The following is a 19570-nucleotide window of genomic DNA, read 5'->3' on the forward strand; positions in this document are numbered from 1 at the left end:
TGTTATCACCTACAGTACTTTCCACGGTCTGCAATAACTTCTCCAAACTCCTCTGTCACTTCATTCCCCCCTTAAAACTTTCCTCTTCGAGTCAACTTTACATCTCCCCCTCTTTGGCAGCATGTCCTGTCTCCTTAAATTTCTGTGAAGTGCACTGGGATGTTTGTATATTTTCAAACACAAAAAAAAACTTCCCTGCAAATTGTTCTAGGGAGTTAGCAGCAATATTATTAAACAATGTAGTCTCCCTGTTCCCGGAAAGTGCCGAAACATTCAGCGAGTCCTGTACAAAGAAAACACAACTTCAATCGATTGGTTTAGCCTGATGCATATAAATAAGATAAAGCGGCCAAGGTTGAGATTACAGCAGCGCCAAAGGGCAGGTTACATTGTTTATCAGGATAGGATAGTGCAAAAATTCTACTTCCATGGAATCACCACAATGACTGCGGAAAACTTAAAATCCCTGGTAAAAAGGCAGTTGCCATTCAGTGGTTTTGCCAGTTTTCAGGGTAGAAGGGGAAAATGTCATGCAATTGGAACTGACCAAGAAAACTTGCTTTCAACTGACCAACAGTTGACGTTGGAAAACATAAGGCATTTCAAAGCTAAATTGAAAAAAGTCGCTATTCTCCCGACTGTCCAAGAGATCCAGGAGTCCGCAGATGGACTTCAATGCGAAAGCACCGAGAAACCAGAATATGTTAAGAAGACATCAGGTTCTAAAAAAGTTCACATTGCTTTAATTCCAGACAGATATGAGCCTTTGATCGAGTCTTTGGGAGAGAATCCGAATGAGGAGAGCAAAACGGCCAAAAAATTCAAAAGGAAGCAAAAGCTTAAAAAGTGCAAGAAGGTAAGAAAAATAGACGTTCAAAATAATACTAAATTCGTAAGATTGTTAATTGCCGGATGGTAGAAGGTGTCTGGGCAAGTGTTTCTGCACTGACCTCTGCACACATCTCATACACATCAATGTTATAAAGCAAAGGTAACTTTTTTTGTAGCAAGATATTGCGTACTCCAAGGCAGCCACTCCTCAAACTAATAAACTCAAAGAAAAATGATCCAATTTTATGAAGTTTGACCTCGCGGATTTTGGCAAATCTGCGCCATATCTCGCTGTCCCTCCCAGTATCTCAGCTCAGACCAGAATATCGTTCCTGAAGTATTACGCCTAGAACTCAAACGCAATTTCCCAGATCAATATAACCGTAAGTACCCCTAATTTCCAAAGTGACCTTGACTAAACCACTTCGTTGCCTACTTCCTACCCATTCTCCCTGTGAAATATGCAAAGTTGGAAGAAAGATGTGGAGGAATGACATTATTGAATATCTCCTTAGAGAGCTAGCATGGGCAATGGGCTGATTGGCTGCCTTCCGTAATGATTCTGCGGCTCCTGCGCAACTACTCGGAAGACGCAACCTTTTATACCAGTTTTCAGTTTTGTCCTCCCTTGAGACCACCAGCTTCTACAGCACTGTGGCTGACAGTGCTCTGGACTGTGTTGCGTTTCATGCAATTCTGCTTCTTTCCCCTCTGCCACACTCGTAGAACCTGGATACCAATCCCCTTGTCAACAATTCCAACTCTGTATTTCACAAATCATTTGTTATTTTTGTCTCCTCAGCATGATGTTACCAACAGACACATGTTGCCCTCCTTCTGAAGGGACTGGTCATGACTCACAAAATGGCCAGATTTATGAGCTTCTGCAGGCTCTAAATTCTCTGCATAATCTGAATTTCTGGCCAAATAGTGTCAAGAATTTATTTCATTTGAATTGTATAGATGTCTCTAAAGATAAATGACACAAAAGCAAATTATATTTTTAATGTTCTGGGATGTATTCTTTCCCCTATTTTGGTTAATAAGTTTAGGGACTTAAACATCTCAGGAAATGTCTCCTTTAAATCAGCTCAATTAATATCATGAACCTCAACGTTTTTGTACTTTGAGTTATGGCTTGTATCATCATTCCCTTTTGATTTGATGCGTCATCCTGATTTTTGTAGATAATTTGAATACATGAGGACTGTGAAAAAACTTAGATTATTTGCTATGTTGAGAATTGTGGTCCTAAAATTCTGCAAAACCTCTCAGCTGCTTGCCTTACTTTGCCAGTTAACTGACTTACCTCCTGGGGGAATGTACAGATGACCTATTTCACGTGTTTTAACTACTTCTTTTGAGGTTATTGATCTTCTACGAAATTGATATTCTCAATACGCCAGTGTCAGGCAATGACCATCTCCAGCAAAAGAGAATCTAACCATCTGCTCCTCACAATTAATGGTATTATTATCGCTGGGTCCCCAGTTATCAACATCCTGGGGTTAGCATTAATTAGAAATTGAAGGAACCACCCATGTAAATACTATGGCTTCAAGAGTAGGTCAGACACTGGGCGTTCTACTCTCAAAACTGTATGCACAATCTACAAGGCACAAGTCATGGGTGCGATAGAATACTGTCCAGTTGCCTGGATCAGTACAGCTCTGACAAGCTTAAGATTATCCAAGACAAAGCAGCTGACTTCATCACTGACAGATTGGTAGTTTACCATTTACAGATTGTATTGTTGTAATGTATCAAGAGTCCATTGGCAACACCTTCTACAAGTTGGAAGGAGCCAAGGGCATTAGATAGACAAGAACAGCACCCCCTGCAAGATTTCATTAAAACCACACCATCCTGACTTGGAACTATATTACCATTCCCAAACTGTCATTGGGTCAAAATCCTGGACACTTCTGAATAGCAGTGCCACGATGGCACTATTGACAGTCCCATTACACTGAAGAGCCTGAACTGACAGCACAGTGCAGGGCCAGTCTGAAGGGTCATAGAGTCATAGAGATGTACAGCATAGAAACAGACCTTTCGGTCCAACCTGTCCATATTGACCAGATATCCCAACCCAATCTAGTCCCACCTGCCAGCACACGGCCCGTATCCCTCCAAACCCTTCCTATTCATATACCCATCCAAATGCCTTTTAAATGTTGCAATTGTACCAGCCTCCACCACTTCCTCTGGCAGCTCATTCCACATACGTACCACCTTCTGTGTGAAAAAGTTGCCCCGTAGGTCTCTTTTATATGTTTCCCCTCTCACTCTAAACCTATGTCCACTAGCTCTAGGTTCCCTGACCCCATCCATGCCCCTCATAATTTTGTAAACCTCGATGAGGTCACCCCCCAGCCTCCGACACTCCAGGGAAAACAGCCCCAGCCTGTTCAGCCTCTCCCTATAGCTCAAATCCTCCAACACTGGCAACATCCTTGTAAATCTTTTCTGAACACTTTCAAGTTTCACAACATCTTTCCAATAGGAAGGAGACCAGAACTGCACGTAATATTCCAACACTGGCCTAACCAATGCCCTATAGAGCCACACATGACCTCCCAACTCCTGTACTCAATACTCTGACCAATAGAAAAAAGCTTACCAAACGCCTTCTTCACTATCCTATCTACCTGCGACTTCACTGTCAAGGAGCTATGAACCTGCACTCCAAGGTCTCTTTGTTTAGCAACACTCCCTAGGACCTTACCATTAAGTGTAAGATTTGCTTTCCCAAAATGCAGCACCTCGCATTTATCTGAATTAAACTCCATCTGCTACTTCTCACCCCTTTGGCCCCCTCTGGTCAAGATCCTGTTGTAATCTGAGGTAACCTTCTTTGCTGTCCACTACACCTCCAATTTTGGTGTCATCTGCAAACTTACTAACTGTATCTTTTATGCTCGCATCCAAGTCATTTACATAAATGACAAAACGTAGAGAGTCCAGCACCGATCCTTGTGGTACTCCACTGGTCACAGGCCTACAGTCTGAAAAACAACCCTCCACCACCACCCTCTGTCTTCTACCTTTGAGCCAGTCCTGTATCCAAATGGCTAGTTCTCCCTGTATTCCATGAGATCTAACCTTGCTAACCAGTCTCCCATGGGGAACCTTGTCGAACACCTTACTGAAATCCATATAGATCACATCTGCTACTCTGCCATCATCAATCCTCTTTGATACTTCTTCAAAAAACTCAATCAAGTTTGTAAGACATGATTTCCCACTCACAAAGCCATGTTGACTATCCCTAATCAGTCCTTGCCTTTCCAAATACATGTACATCTAGTCCCTGAGGATTCCCTCCAACAACTTACCCACCACTGACGAAAAGCTCACTGATCTCTAGTTCCCTGGCTTTTCCTTACCACCTTTTTAAAATAGTGACACCACATTAGCCAACCTCCAGTCTTCCGGCACCTCACCTATGACTATTGATGATACAAATATTTCAGCAGGAGGCCCAGCAATCACTTATTTAGCTTCCCACAGAGTTCTCGGGTACACCTGATCATGTCCTGGGGATTTATCCACCTTTATGCGTTTCAAGACATCCAGCACTTCCTCCTCTGTAATATGGACATTTTGCAAGATGTCACCATCTATTTCCCTACATTCTATATGTTTCATATCCTTTTCCACAGTAAATAATGATGCAAAATACTCGTTTAATATCTCCCTCATTTTCTGTGGCTCCACACAAAGGTCGCCTTGCTGATCTTTAAGGGGCCCTATTCTCTCCCTGTTAACCTTTTGTCCTTAATGTATTTGTAAAAACCCTTTGGATTCTCCTTAATTCTATTTGCCAAAGCTATCTCATGTCCCCTTTTTGCCCTCCTGATTTCCCCCTTATGTATACTTACTGCCTTTATACCCTTCTAAGGATTCACTCGATCTATCCTGTCTATACCTTATATATGCTTCCTTTTTCTGAACCAAACCCTCAATTTCTTTTGTCATCCAGCATTCCCTATACCTACCAGCCTTTCCTTTCACCCAACAGCAATATACTTTCTCTGGATTCTCGTTATCTAATTTCTGAAGGCTTCCCATTTTCCAGCCGTCCCTTTACCTGCGAACATCAGTCCCCAATCTGCTTTTGAAAGTTCTTGCCTAATACCGTCAAAATTGGCCTTTCTCAAATTTAGAACTTCAACTTTTAGATCTGGTCTATCCTTTTCCATCACTATTTTAAAACTAATAGAATTATGGTCGTGGCCCCAAAGTGCTCCCCCACTGACACCTCAGTCACCTGCCCTCCCTTATTTCCCAAGAGTAGGTCAAGTTTTGCACCTTCCCTAGGAGGTACATCCACATACTGAATCAGAAACTTTTCTTGTACACATTTAACAAATTCCTCTCCACCGAAACCCTTAACACCATGACAGTCTCAGTCTATGTTTGGAAAGTTAAAATGGTCCAGTGATGGGAGATTAGAGTGAGCCATGAGGGGAGGATAAAAGAGGACAATGATCATGGAGGGGACCTCTGGTGACCCTACCCTTCAAGGAATCCCTCTCTTTCACCCTACCTTGGAAGGGATAGCCCTACCCCTCCCATCTCTCCAGCCATTGTGCTTGACACCAGCCTATACAGTTAATGTTACTGGGCTTCCTGATTGCTGTGGGTGCTCCCTCATCTCATTCCCATGGATATAATATCAATGGTAATGTGAGTCCCTTTGTATTGTTATTAATTGGACTCAAGTGTGAATGAGCACAAAGGCAGCTAGGCTTTTCATAGGAAGTTGCCGGGAGTGGAGGTTTAAAATATAAAAATGGACTGGAAAGCAGGGACCTTTTTCACTAGAAGTTGAGGGAGGACCTTCTGAAGTTTAAAAAATCATGAGGGGCAAAGATAAGGTGAATGACAAGGGGTCTTTTCCCTGGGGTAAGGGAGTTCAAAATTGGAGGCATATATTTAAGGTGTGAGGAGAAAGATTTAAAAAGGACATGAGAGGCAACCTTTTTACAGCTGTAGTTAATGTGTCGACTGAGCTGCCAGAGGAAGTGATGGATGGTCATTTCTACACAGTTTCTGAATGATCATTTCAAAATTCTCCATAATTTGACTCAAAATTTATAATTTTATTTGGAAAAGTCATAAAAGTTGCTGAACTGTAAAGATACCACGCCCCTGCAGTACACAAACATGTGCTTGTTTTAGGTTAAAGTAAAAACATACTTGTGGGGAAAAATAAATGGGCACATGCTTTTTAAATTGAACTACAACCTACCAAAGTGAATGTGCTTGAGGCTGACAATGAGTGGAAAAGTATAACATTTCTGAACTTTGACTGTCATCATTTTCATTGATGGTTTTAGGAGGTATGCTTTCCCTTAAGTTAAAATATGCTTACATTCAGTTAGAATTTTTGGCTTTACAGGTGAAAGAATGTACAAAAAGGGAACACATATACAACAGAGAAACATTTAACTCAGACAGCTGTTTAGTGGTATACTCTATTATATACCTATACAGAAATAGTTTTATTTTGTCTGAGCAGTGTAATGACTAGTATCTTTAGCACCAGATATTTAACTCCTAGTTGGTATATCCGCATTTACAAACATGTACTAATCTTTCACCAGCAGTTTGCAAAAACAACAAAAGATATTGCAGGTCATGTTGGGATTTGCCCCGTACATTTGATCATTTTCTTTTAAAACAACAGTGAAAATTACAGTGAAGTTTGAAGTTCATTTGTGGACTACCTGCTTGCCATTTATGTCCCTCTACAGATTTTATGACATTGCTGTAATGACAAGTAGGCTTTTCAATATCAGTAAAGCTAAGATTACAGTCATGTTTTATTTGTTCCCTTGCTTTCTAGTAAAGAGAACATCCAAGCTGCTGCTTTATGTAAGGAGCAAGTGTAAAGATTTAACAAATTTAATGCTAATAGTTCCAATGTTATTCCTCCTTCACTGCCAATAAGGAAGTGGCTAACCAGCTGTCAATTATCTACTGTTTATTACAATTGGCATTGTAAAACTGCACATGTAAATTGCACATAGATTGGGGGTGTTGATCTGGGTGGGATGCTGTGTGGAGGGTAGGTGCAAATTTGATGGGCTGAATGGCTTCTTTCTGCACTCTAGTGATTCTATGATTCCAAATCATATTCATCAGTTAGTGGTGCAATGTACTGGAGCATGACAGAGCCGTTCAAATATCTTAATACTTTACCGAAGAATAGAACACTGACATAATTTGTACTCTGGATGCTCGTTTTTTGGTAATTCAAATATTCAATTATCTAATAATGCTAATTTTTACTCTTTAGAACATTTTAAAAGTCCTGCGTGCTGGATGGAATTACTTTGTACTTGGCGTTCAAGAATTTGCACAAAATTACACAATGCCATATGCAACCTCTTTTACTGTGATTGCTGAGATGCGTTGAAGGACTGAGATTGCTGAGATGCGTTGAAGGACTGAGAGAACATTGGAAGATTTCATACATTGTTGAATTTCTATGTTAATGATGCAAAATTATATGTTTGTAACTTTAAAATATTACTTTATGCTCAACATGAATCTGTACAGTTATTATAAAGTTAAATGATGGTTTTCTTAGAAGCCAATGCCAAAGGCTGTAGTAGATGCTGGCATCATGAATCTCCTATACACTCATTACCATTTTTGTAGGCTAATCAGTTACCCTAAGGCAGATAGATTACTTTTGTTCATGATTGCTGCAGCAAATATATTGTACTATCACAGACCTATATTTACAAATGTTCATTTTTAGATGTAAGCTTGTTCTCATTCTAATTGCTATTAAATTACAGATTTTATACATAGTAGTTTCCTTTGTTAATTGTAATTTATTTATAATGTTTGGTTTATTTCCATAGTCGTTGGAAACTATGCACAATAGGTGATTGATACAAAGACCTGTATCTTTATTGGTCAGTCATTGAAATAAAGCCACAAACTGTACTTCCATAAATGATTTCCTATCTCTGAACTATTATTAAGCTCAATAACTAAGTTTAGAAGTGCAGAAAACTGACTTGTATGCACTGATAGCTTTTTTTTTGCTGGCATTAATCCATTGCATACAAAAGACTTAATGGAATTTTACAGAAACAATTGAACCAATCTGATGAATAGAGACAGGATTGATTTGGACTATACTAACTGGAGTTTAGAAGAGTGATTGGGGATCTCTTAGAAACTTATAAAATGCTAACAGAACTAGACAAAATAGATAAAGAAAGGATGTTCCTGATTGGAGTTGAGGGGGGTGGTGTTTGATATGGTCAGAACCAGGGGTCACAGTTAATGGTTAGGGAGTAGGAGACAGTGAGGTCTGCAGATGCTGGAGATCAGAGTTGAGAGTGTGTTGCTGGAAAAGCACAGCAGGTCAGGCAGCATCCGATGACCAAGAAAATCGATGTTTCGGGTCGGAGCTCAATGAAGGGTTCTGGATTGAAATGTCAATTTTCCTGCTCTTCGGATGCTGCCTGACCTGCTGTGCTTTTCCAACACCACACACCCAACTGTGGTTATGGAGAAGCCCATTTAAGATTGAGATGAGAATTTCCTCACGCAGAGAGTGGTGAGCCTGTGAAATCTCCTGCACAAAACAGTTGAAGCCAAAACATCATTGTTTTTAAGAAGGAGATAGATATGGTTCTTAAGGCTAAATGGACCAAAGGGTATGGGGTGAAAGCAGGAACAGGTACTGAGCAGGATGATCATTTGAATGATCATATTGGGCAGACTTGAAGGGCCGAATGGCCTGCTCCTGTTTTCTATATTTCTATAAAGGGAGGAAAGGAAACATTTGTTCATAAAGACTTCTTAACAAAATGTTAATGATGTCATCAGAACATAGTGTTATTTTGCTGAATGTAATGACCAGATAGAAAATATCTAATTTAAATAAACAGAAAAAAACAGACATTTGATCACTCAATTGTGAGAAGAACTGTTGACGTCTTGAATGTTCCTTTCTTTGAAACTATAAAGCGTCAAACAACAGTACCAACATAATTTAGCAAACAGAGGATAATATATATTCCATTAAGAAAAAGGAAAACACAGGAGCATCATCAGTGGAATGAAAACAGATATCAGTCAAATAATGGATAAAAGCATTACAACAGTAAATGAACAGTAAAGGAATTAAGGGTCATGCGACCTATGCATTGGAGCATCTTGAGCTGTCTGTGGAATCAGCACACATTGAGTTAAAACAGCTTTCTGGCAAATCTTTGACACAATATGTAAGTGAGCCTAAAGCATTTGTTTCTTTTCAACTAAGGAAAATATATGCAAATATCACTACCACATCTTTAACTGGGAGATGATGGTCTGATCACTGGTGTTTATAGTAACAAAATAAATGGGTTGTATAACCATGGTAATAGAATGATTAGAAGAGATTGAGAAAAGCTATGTGTATCTTTGTTAGTCTCCCTGTCTCTTTTTATATCTCTGTCCTTAATTAAACAGTAGCAAGAATGAAAAGTAGAAATCCAAGGTGGAATCATTATAAGGGTTGTGAGTGAACTACTGGATATTGTAATGTCAGAGGCTGACATGGGGAAGCAGTCCCAGAGAAAACTTGTTTTGCAACAGCTGAGAGCTGGTGTGGGGTGCTCTGGAGCTTGGAGCAGAACAGGGATGGTTGTTGGACTGGAGTCTGGTGCAACAACTTTTTTTTTTCATTCCTCTTTTGCGTCTAAGATTTGTACCTGAGTACTTGTACCTAAGATGACTCCATAAAAGGAGACATTGTAAAACTTTTCACTGTACTCCTCTACTTGCATATCCATGACTGTAAATTCCATTCCATAACAAACTGAAACACACAGCAACTGAACACACTTCAGCACCAGTACATTTTGGTTGAGAGGATAGGATGCAGAAATGTGGAGTTGCCTTCCAAGTCTAGGAGAGTTCTTTGAGAAGGCAACAAGCAGGATAGATAAAAGGGAGCAGGGGTGTACACGTAATATATTTGAATTTTTAGAAGGCACTTGATAAGTTACCACACATCAGGCTACTAAATAAGTTAAGAGCCCATTGTATTGGAGGTACTGTATTAATATGGATAGAGGATTGACTTATTAGTAGAAGGCAGAGGGTTGGGAACATTTTCAGGTGGACCGCAGGGATCAGTGCTGGGACCGCAATTATTTACATTATATCTTAATGATTTGGATGAGGAAAGTGACTGTATTATAGCCAAGTTGCAGATGACAAAAAAAAGGGGGAAGGCAAATGGTGAGGATGGCACGAAGAGCCTGCAGAGGGATATTGACAGGTTAAGTAAGTGGGCAAAAGCTTGGCAGCTAGAATACAGAGGAACCTGGATTATCCGGCATTCGATGATCTGAAGGTCGAATTGTCTGGCAAGATCGCAAGGTTCCAATGTTTGACTAAACTATGCTATCCAGCATTCGATTATCTGGAATTTGATTAACCAAATGAAATACTCCATGTCCGTGTCCTTCGGATAATCAGGGTTCCTCTATATAATGTGGGGAAATGTGAGGTTATATAATATGGCAAGAACAGTCGAGGAGCTGAATTTTATTTAAATGGAGAGAGACTATAGAAAGCCACAGAACTGTGAGATTTTGGGTCCTTGCTAAAACTGTACACTGCACTAGTCAAACCACAAGTAGAATATTGTGAACAGTTTTGGATCCTTTATTGAAGGAAAAATACACTTGCATTGGAGGCAGTCCAGAGAGACTTCAGTAAGCTGATCCCAGTCTGGAAGGGCTCTCTTTTGAGAGGGAGTTGAATAGATTTGGCCAGTATTCATTGGAATATAGAAAAATGAGAGGCAACTTTATTAAAACATACAAGATTCTTAGAGGACTTGACAGGGTAGATGCAGAAGCATTGTTTTCCCTTGTGGGAGGGTCTAGGACTAGAGGACACAATCTCAGAATAAGGAATTCTTTCTCTCATAGCATTATGAATCTATAGAATTCTTCACCACAGACAGCTGTTGAGCTTGGGCCATTATGCACATTCAAGGCTAAAATAGGCTGGTTTCTAATAAGTAAGGGAATCAAGGATTGCAGGGAAAAGACAGGAAAATAGAGTTGGTCATTATCAGATCAGCCGTGATCTCATTGAAAGGTGAAGCAGACTTGATGGGCTGAATGGCCTCTATCTGCTCCTGTGTCTTATGGACTAAGTTAATGCACCATCTTGACTTAGCCATATGTCGCCTCTTCTTCTTTGCAATTACAGACATCGAGAACTCTGATCTAACTAACAGCATTATCTGGATACTTTCATCAAATGGATTGCAGTGATTGAAGAAGATGGCTCACTACTACTTATTAAATGTCAAGTAGTGTGGGACAATAAATGGTGGCCTTGCTAGCAATCTATATCAGTAATGAGAATAATTCTTTTGAAAAAGTTATTCTTCAACTGTTCATGAATCACGTGTTGTTTCACAATTAAGAGCAATGTGTCCAATTCTGCACATCATAGTGTAAGAGGAATGTCAAGGTCTTGGAGAGGTTGAAGAGAAGACTTACCCAGAGTAACATCACACCTGAGCAATTTAATTATTTAGAGAGACAAGAGAAAATTGAATTTTTTATATTCATTAAGTATATTAGGAGCAACTGTTTGCAATAATGGATGTTTTACTAACCAGTGATCACAGATTAATGATAATCTGTGATAGAACCTTAAGGGTGATGATGAGAATTGTTTTTTTTGTGCAGTAAGTTATTATTTGGAATGCATTGCATGAAAGAGTGGTGAAAGCAAATTCAATAGCAAATTTCGTAAAGAATTTGAATGTATGCCTGAAATAGAAAAATGTTTTGCAGAACTAAAGGGGAAAGGCTGAGGAGTGAGGCACATTGGTGAGAAAATATTGGGGGCTATGGACATGGGCTTAGCTGGGAAAAACATAGCAAGTTGTATTATGCATTGTGGAACTCAAAACAAGAAATCACGAGAGATCATTTGAAAATCAGTAGGTATTTCCAATGATAAACAGCTACTCATTGACAGTAGTTTGTCTAGAGGTGTAAATAACCTCCCATCTCACCAAAAACCTGATAGGTTGAAAACAAATTTGAAGCAAGCTAATTGTTGAGACAGTTTAAAAGTTTATTATCTCACTTAAAAGACAATGGATTTAGATTTTCCCAATACCGCATTTGGAAACATGATTTGACAGTTTGGGATAGCAACCATTTTTAAGTTTTGGTCTGCATAAAACTCTGTCTGTAAGCAACTATTACACATAAAGCTCATGAGAGAAACATGAGACAAGTATTCAGGACTGCTGTAGCACCCAACCCATATCCCTCCAAATCCTTCCTATTCATACACCCATCTAGATGCCTTTTAAATGTTGCAATTGTACTAGCCTCCACCACTTCCTCTGGCAGCTCATTCCATACACATATCACCCGCTGTGTGAAAAAGTTGCTCCTTAAGTCTCTTTTATATCTTTCCCCTCTCACCTTAAACCTATGCCCTCTAGTTCTGGACACCCCGACCCCAGGGAAAAGACTGTCTATTTACCCTGTCCATGCCCCTCATGATTTTATAAACCTCTACAAGGTCACCCCTCAGCCTCCAATGCTCCAGGGAAAACAGCCCCAGCCTGTTCAGCCTCTCCCTATAGCTCAAATCCTCCAACCTAGGCAACATCCTTGTAAATCTTTTCTGAACCCTTTCAAGTTTCACAACATCTTTCCGATAGGAAGGAGACTAGAATTGCACGCAATATTCCAACACTCGCCTCACCTGACTAAAGAAGTTGGGGGTTTGGTTCAGAAAAAGAAGGAAGTATATGTCAGGTATAGACAAGATAGATCAAATGAATCCTTAGAAGAGTATAAAGACAGTAGTAGTAGTATAAGAGGGAAATCAGAGTGCAAAATGAGGACTTGAGATAGCTTTGGCAAATAGAGTTAAGGAGAACTCAAAGGGTTTTTACAAATACAGTAAGGACGAAAGGGTAACTAGGGAGAGAATAGGGCCACTCAAAGATCAGATTCTGGATCAGTGGTGCTGGAAGAGCACAGCAATTCAGGCAGCATCCGAGGACAGACAAAATCGACGTTTCGGGCAAAAGCCCTTCATCAGGAATGGGCTTTTGCCCGAAACGTCGATTTTGCCTGTCCTCGGATGCTGCCTGAATTGCTGTGCTCTTCCAGCACCACTGATCCAGAATCTGGTTTCCAGCATCTGCAGTCATTGTTTTTACCCACTCAAAGATCAGCAAGGCAGCCTTTGTGTGGAACCACAGGAGATGGGGGAGATACTAAATGAGTATTTTGCATCAGTGTTTAGTGTGGAATAGGACATGGAAGGTATAGAATGTAGGGAAATAGATGATGACGTCTTGAAAAATGTTCATAATACAGAGGAGGAAGTGCTGGATGTCTTGAAATGCATAAAGTGGATGAATCCCCGAGAGCTGATCAGGTGTACCCTAGACCTTTGTGGGAAGCTAGAGAAGTGATTGCTGGGCCCCTTGCTGAGATATTTATATCATCGAAAGTCACTGGTGAGGTGCCGGAAGACTGGAGGTTGGTTAACGTGGTGCCGCTATTTAAGAAAGGTGGTAAAGACAAGCCAGGGAAGTATAGACCAGTGACCCTGACGTCGGTGGTGGGCAAGTTGTTGGAAGTTGTTGAGGGACAGGGATGTATATGTATTTGGAAAGGCAAGGACTGATTAGGGATAGTCAACATGGCTTTGTGTGTGTGAAATCATGTCTCACAAACTTGATTGAGTTTTTTGAAGAGGTAACAAAGAGGATTGATGAGGGCAGAACAGTGGACTTGATCGATATGAACCTCAGTAAGGCATTCGACAAGGTTCCCCATGGGGAACTGGATAATAAGGTTAGATCTCACGGAATACAGAGAGAACTAGCCATTTGGATATAGAACTGGCTCAAAGGTAGAAGACAGAGGGTGGTGATGGAGGGTTGTTTTTCAGACTGGAAGCCTGTAACCAGTGGAGTGCCACAAGGACCGGAACTGGGTCCATTACTTTTCGTCATTTATATAAATGATTTGGATGTGAGCATAAGAGGTATAGTTAGTAAGTTTGCAGATGACACCAAAATTGGAGGTGTAGTGGACAGCAAAGAAAGTTACTTCGGATTACAATGGGATCTTGATTAGATGGGCCAATGGGCTGAGAAGTGGCAGATGGAGTTTAATTTAGATAAATGTGAGGATGTAGGATGTATACATTTAATAGTGAGGTCCTGGGGAGTGTTGCGGAACAAAGAGACCTTGGAGTGCAGGTTCATAGCTCCTTGAAAGGATAAATGTGAGGTGCTGCATTTTGCGAAAGCAAATCTTAGCAGGATGTATACATTTAATAGTGAGGTCCTGGGGAGTGTTGCGGAACAAAGAGACCTTGGAGTGCAGGTTCATAGCTCCTTGAAAGTGGAGTCGCAGATAGATAGGATAACGAAGAAGGCGTTTGGCATGCTTTCCTTTATTGGTCAGAGTATTGAGACTTCCTTAGAAGAAGAGACTTATATGGGGCAGAATCTGTTTAGTGATTCTGATTGGGGTTTCCTGAAACAATGTGGGGATAGTCCAACTAGAGGAGGGGCCATACTGGACCTTATATTGGCTAATGAGCCTGGCCACCTTTAAGTGGGAGAGCATTTGGAAACAGTGATCACAACTCCTTAAGTTTTAGGGTATGAGTCAGGATCAGTCAGGACCTTGCAGGAAGATACTAAATTGGGAAAGGGCAAATTATGTAAGTATTAGGCAGGAGCTAGAGAGAGTTAATTGCAGCTGTTTTGGTCAAGTGCACGTTTGACATGTGTGAGTTGTTTAAAGACCTGCTGATCAGGGTTCAGCATGGGCATGTTCCAGTGAGGAGGAAGGTCAAGGATGGCAATGTAAGGCATCATTGTTTAATGAGGGAGGTTATGAATTTAGTTAAAAGGGAAAAGAATGTGTATGTAAGATTTAGGAAGCGAAAATTGGACAGGGCCTGTTAGGAATATAAATAAAGCAGGAAAGAACTCAAGCAGGGAATTAGAAGAGCAAGGATGGGCCATGAGATGACCTTGACAAGAAGGATCAATGAGAATCCCAAGGCATTCTATGCACACAATAAAAACTGAAGATAATGAAGAAGCAGGTAGGACCACCCAGGGATAAAGGAGGGAACTTGTGCTCAAAGATAAAGGATGTGGATGTGATCCTAAATTAGTACATTACATCGGTATTGACCCAGGATAAGGAGGTAGAGGATAGTGAGATTAATGTGGAGCATGCTGTTATGCTAAGGCATTTTGAGATCAAAAAAGAAATGGTGTTGGATCTCATGAAGATCAATAAATTGGATAAGTCCCCAGGGCCTGATGGTATCTACCCCAGGTTATTGAGAGAGTCAAGAGGGAGATTGATAGGCCCTTGACCAAGATCTTTGTATCCTCACTAATCACTGGAGAGGTTCCAGAGGACTGGTGAGTAGCTAAAGTTGTTCCTTTGGTCAAGAAGAGGAATAGGGATAATCCAGGAACCTATAGAATGGTGAGTCTCACATGTGTGGTTTGGAAGCTATTGGAGAGAATTCTTAGGAATACAATTTACATGCATTTGGAAAAGCGTGGCCAAATTAAGAATAGTCAGCGTGGCTTCATGTGGGGCAAGTCACTAACGTAATTGAGTTTTTCGAGGACATGATGAAGGTGATGAATGAGGGTGGTGCAGTAGAAGTTGCCTACATGGATTTTAGTAAGGCTTTCCACAAGCCTTATCCAGTAGATTAAGTTGTGTGGGATCCATGATGACTTGGCCACTTGGATTCGGAATTGGCTTGGCCATAGAAAGCAGAGGATAGTCATGGAATGATGTTTTTTCTGGTGTTTGGAAGGATCTGTGAATGGATCTCTGCTGCTTGTGATATATATAAATGACTTGGATGATGAATGGGTTAGTAAGTTTGCAGGCGACACAAAGATCAGTGGATTTTGTGGATAGTGTGGGAGGTTGATACAAAGGGATAAAGATCAGTTGCAGAAATGGATGAAGAAATGGCAGATGGAGTTTAATCTGGGCAAGTGTGAGGTGCTGCACTAAAGGAGATCAAATGTTAAGGAAAGGTATAAATGTTAATCGTCATTATTTATCATAGTAGTTCCTCGCAGATACGGATGAGTCTCTTCGACTCTCAGGGTGTGTCTGTAGGTACAGACCAACATGGCTTCCACAGTCTCTGTTATACTGGGGTTGAAGGTGGTCATGGGAAAGGTGGGTAGGGTGTTATCTCCTTTCGCTTGGCTTCTGCATTTTCCTGATAGCAAGTCTCAAGATGCTCAATGCCTCCCTGGATGCTCTTCCTCCACTTTGGACAGACTTGGGCCAGTGATTCCCAGTTGCCTGTGGGAATGCCACACTTCAGCAGTGAGGCCTTGAGGGTATCCCTGAAGCACTTCCTCTGTTCACCTGGGGTTTGCCTGCCCTTTCAGCGCAGGGAGTAGATCATCTGCTTGGAAGTCTCATGTCTTTTATGCAGATGATGTGCCCAGCCCATTGTAAGTGATCAAGGGTGGTCAGTGCCTCGATGCTGGGGATGTTGGCCTGGTTGAGAATGTTAGTGTCAGTGCACCTTTTTTCCCACATAGTGTCTGTCTGGCTTGCCATAGCCACGTGACCTCCACTACTGCTGTAAGTTGCTTCCACTTTAGTTTGTGGTGGCCATTAGATGTGCTTATTCCATTAGATTGGCAATTTGAGAACTTAAAAAATTATTGGGCTTCTTGTGATTGGTGGTCGTGAGATCATTGCTGAAGTATAATTCAACAATGACAGAAACCATGGTAATAAAGTCCTGACATCATCTTTTTCGATATGCAGTAGCTATTCTGGTGATGTCATTGATGCAAAGTGTAGAGCAGACCTTTCTAGTCAACATGTCAAGAAATGTTATTGCACACCTCTGAAGCAGTTGGGACTTGTACATGGGCCTTCTAACGCAGAGGTAGGGACATTACCACTGCACTACAAGGTCATCATTGAGTAGAATGTCTCAGCTTAGAGAATGAGATGAGTGATATTCAATTGAATTCAATTGATTCAGTTGTCTTGATCAGATCCCTCAAAGTTGCCACCTAAGTTGATAGGGTTGACAAGAAGGCATATGGTGTGTTGGCTTTCATTAGCAGGGGGAATGTGTTTAAGAGCTGTAAAGTTATGCTGCAGTTACATAAAGCCCTGGTTAGACCACATTTGGAATATTGTGTTTAATTCTGGTCCCCTCATTATAGAAAGGATGTGGAAGCGTTAGAAAGAGTGCAAAGAAGATTTACCAAGATGCTGCCTGAACTTTCATGTCATTGTGTAGCAGGCAAAAATGGTGACAAACTTCATGGTGCAACTAAAGCAGAGAAGGGCACTCTGTAATGCTTCCCGATTGATGGTGTCAAAGGCTTTTGTAAGGTCGAAGGCAGCCATGTACAGGGATAGGTTATTTTCTCTGCATTTCTCCTGCAGCTGTCACACGGTGCAAACCATGTCCGTTCTGCCCTTCTATGGCCGAAAGCCATATTGTCACTCGGCCACAGGGAGGAGACGATTGAGGAGGAACTTGGCAATGACTTTTCTAATGGTCGACAGCAGGGAGATTCCCCTGTAGTTACCACAGTCGGACTTGTTCCCTTTATTGAAAGTGCTCACAACTGTGGCATCTTGGAGGTCTCTCAGGATGCTCTCCTCCTTTCAGATAAGGCAGACAAGGGCATAAATCTGTGTTGCTGATTATTTGTTTAAACATAACCATTTGAAAATTAAAAGAGGAACTACAAAAGTTCTAAATTAAATTCATGATTCATGAATCTTCCTAAGGGCTCACTTGGTGTGGTCATGACATCAGACATTAGATAGATCTTTTAAGTGCCTGCATGTGCACAGCTAGCTAAGTGGCTTTCTTGTGTTGTATAATCTATTAGAAAAAGACACTTATAGCCCTTTAAGGTTACTGGCATGAAAAGTCAGCAGTTAACCAGTGCAGAATTTAACGCAGAATGATCATGCAGAATACAAGCTACTCCCAGCAAATTGGTTAGAAAAGTGGGAGGACAACTTTGCTTCTATAGTTCTGAAAATCATCAAAACCTTTAACTTCTGAAAATTAGGAAGTCTCCTGGCAACCAAAAGACAACAGATGAATCAACCATTTTACATCCATCGAATTGCAATTCATAATCTGAATGTAATTGCCTGAAGTCAAACTTGACCAAACTTGGTCACATTTTATCTCTGTGCCTGTTAAATATATCATAATTACATCTAGTTTTCAATATTATAGCAAGTATCAATGTGAAAGCAGGTGTGACATGTATATTTCAATGCTAGAGAATCTTTGTGAAGCATATGCACTGACATTGTAGTAGTTAACTATGTGACTGACCTTCAAACTCTATAATTACATAATGCTGATTGATTCTAATTTAAAATTAACTGACTAGTTGGAACTTTGAATCTTCACACATCAGCAAAATATTATTAACAACAGGCAAGGAATACAAATGATAACATGAATTGATTTTGTAATGTTCTTAACACTTTTTCACAATAGTTAGTTTGACATATGCCCTTCTATAAATTAAATGCATTGATGACACTAATGTTTTGCTTCACTATTGATTTCTTTTGTAACTGGAAAGAGCATTTCAAATATTTTCGTGATCTGAAGGTATTGTTGATAAACAATAAACCGTGGCCTTTGTGCTTGCTAACCCTATCTGATGCATTTAAAGTGAGGTTGCCATGCCAACTTTAGAATAGGGCCATCATTCAAGTCTTTTCAGATGCTAAAGACTTTCTAATATCTATCCAGGGTGAACCTGTTCAGGGTTGGGTTGGAGCTCACTTTGCATTAGCCTAAATTCAGACCTTGCCAAAGTTTCCAGCATCAATGTAATAATAATTTGGTCATGTTTCTGGCCTCAGAAATTTGCAGCACTTCCAGATCCAAAGAAGAGTGGTATTGGACTCAAACATTAATTTTGTTTCTGTCTCCATAGATGTGCATAATTATATTTGCAGATACAATCTATTTTGATCAAAAAGTGCTCAATCTGCAGGTAGTCAATCCATGTGATATTTTATAAATTCTTACTTTGCAATTAGAACCAGTCTGACTCAAGACAGATTCTAACCTCACACCTTGAATGCGTTGTCTGAGCTGAGATGTCACCTTTTTTTATAAAACCTTAAGTTATCTCGAGAATGTGACTTAAAGAAGTTCTGGGATGTACATGTTAATGAACCAAAATCTGCAACTCATTCTAAAAGATGAAAGACTTAACAGCAATCTAGATTTTTTTCAATATATCATTTCAGTTACATGACACTGTAATCTTTTGCTAAAAATTGCGTCTTGTGATCCTGCTCCACAACCACCTGATGAAGGAGCAGCACTCCGAAAGCTACTACTTCCAAATAAACCTGTTGGACTATAACTTGGTGTTGTCTGATTTTTCACTTTGTCCAAGAATGTAGGGAGGCTGTGGAGAAGGTAGTACTGACAGGGAATACTTGCGGACACAGAGATAGGTTCAAGTGTGTATATTTCAATGCAAGGAGTATCAGAAATAAGGTGGGTGAACTTAAGGCATGGATTGGTACTTGGGGCTACGATGTTGTGGCCATCACAGAAACGTGGATAGAAGAGGGACAGGAATGGTTGTTGGAGGTTCCTGGTTACAGATGTTTCAGTAAGATTA

General features: G+C 40.4%; 1 protein-coding gene across 1 annotated transcript; it reads left to right on the top strand.

Annotated features, from left to right (window-relative positions):
• Positions 1-340: 340 nt before the first annotated feature.
• Positions 341-7812, top strand: LOC122552855 (uncharacterized protein C1orf115-like). The gene is made up of 2 exons (XM_043695897.1): positions 341-856; positions 7139-7812. Exons 1-2 carry the CDS (start codon positions 443-445, stop codon positions 7256-7258), a joined length of 534 nt encoding a protein of 177 aa, XP_043551832.1. The 5' UTR covers positions 341-442; the 3' UTR covers positions 7259-7812.
• The last annotated feature ends 11758 nt before the right edge of the window (positions 7813-19570 follow it).

Source organism: Chiloscyllium plagiosum, chromosome 9, assembly GCF_004010195.1.
Source record: "Chiloscyllium plagiosum isolate BGI_BamShark_2017 chromosome 9, ASM401019v2, whole genome shotgun sequence".
In the NCBI taxonomy this organism is placed as follows: Eukaryota; Metazoa; Chordata; class Chondrichthyes; order Orectolobiformes; family Hemiscylliidae; genus Chiloscyllium; species Chiloscyllium plagiosum.

What these genes read in the sequence shown, in the direction of transcription:
- LOC122552855 (XM_043695897.1), top strand. Translation starts at nt 443, where the DNA reads ATGACTGCGGAAAACTTAAAATCCCTGGTAAAAAGGCAGTTGCCATTC. An exon ending in AGCTTAAAAAGTGCAAGAAG is followed by an intron (nt 857 to 7,138) that starts GTAAGAAAAATA and finishes TTTACTCTTTAG; the next exon opens with AACATTTTAAAAGTCCTGCG.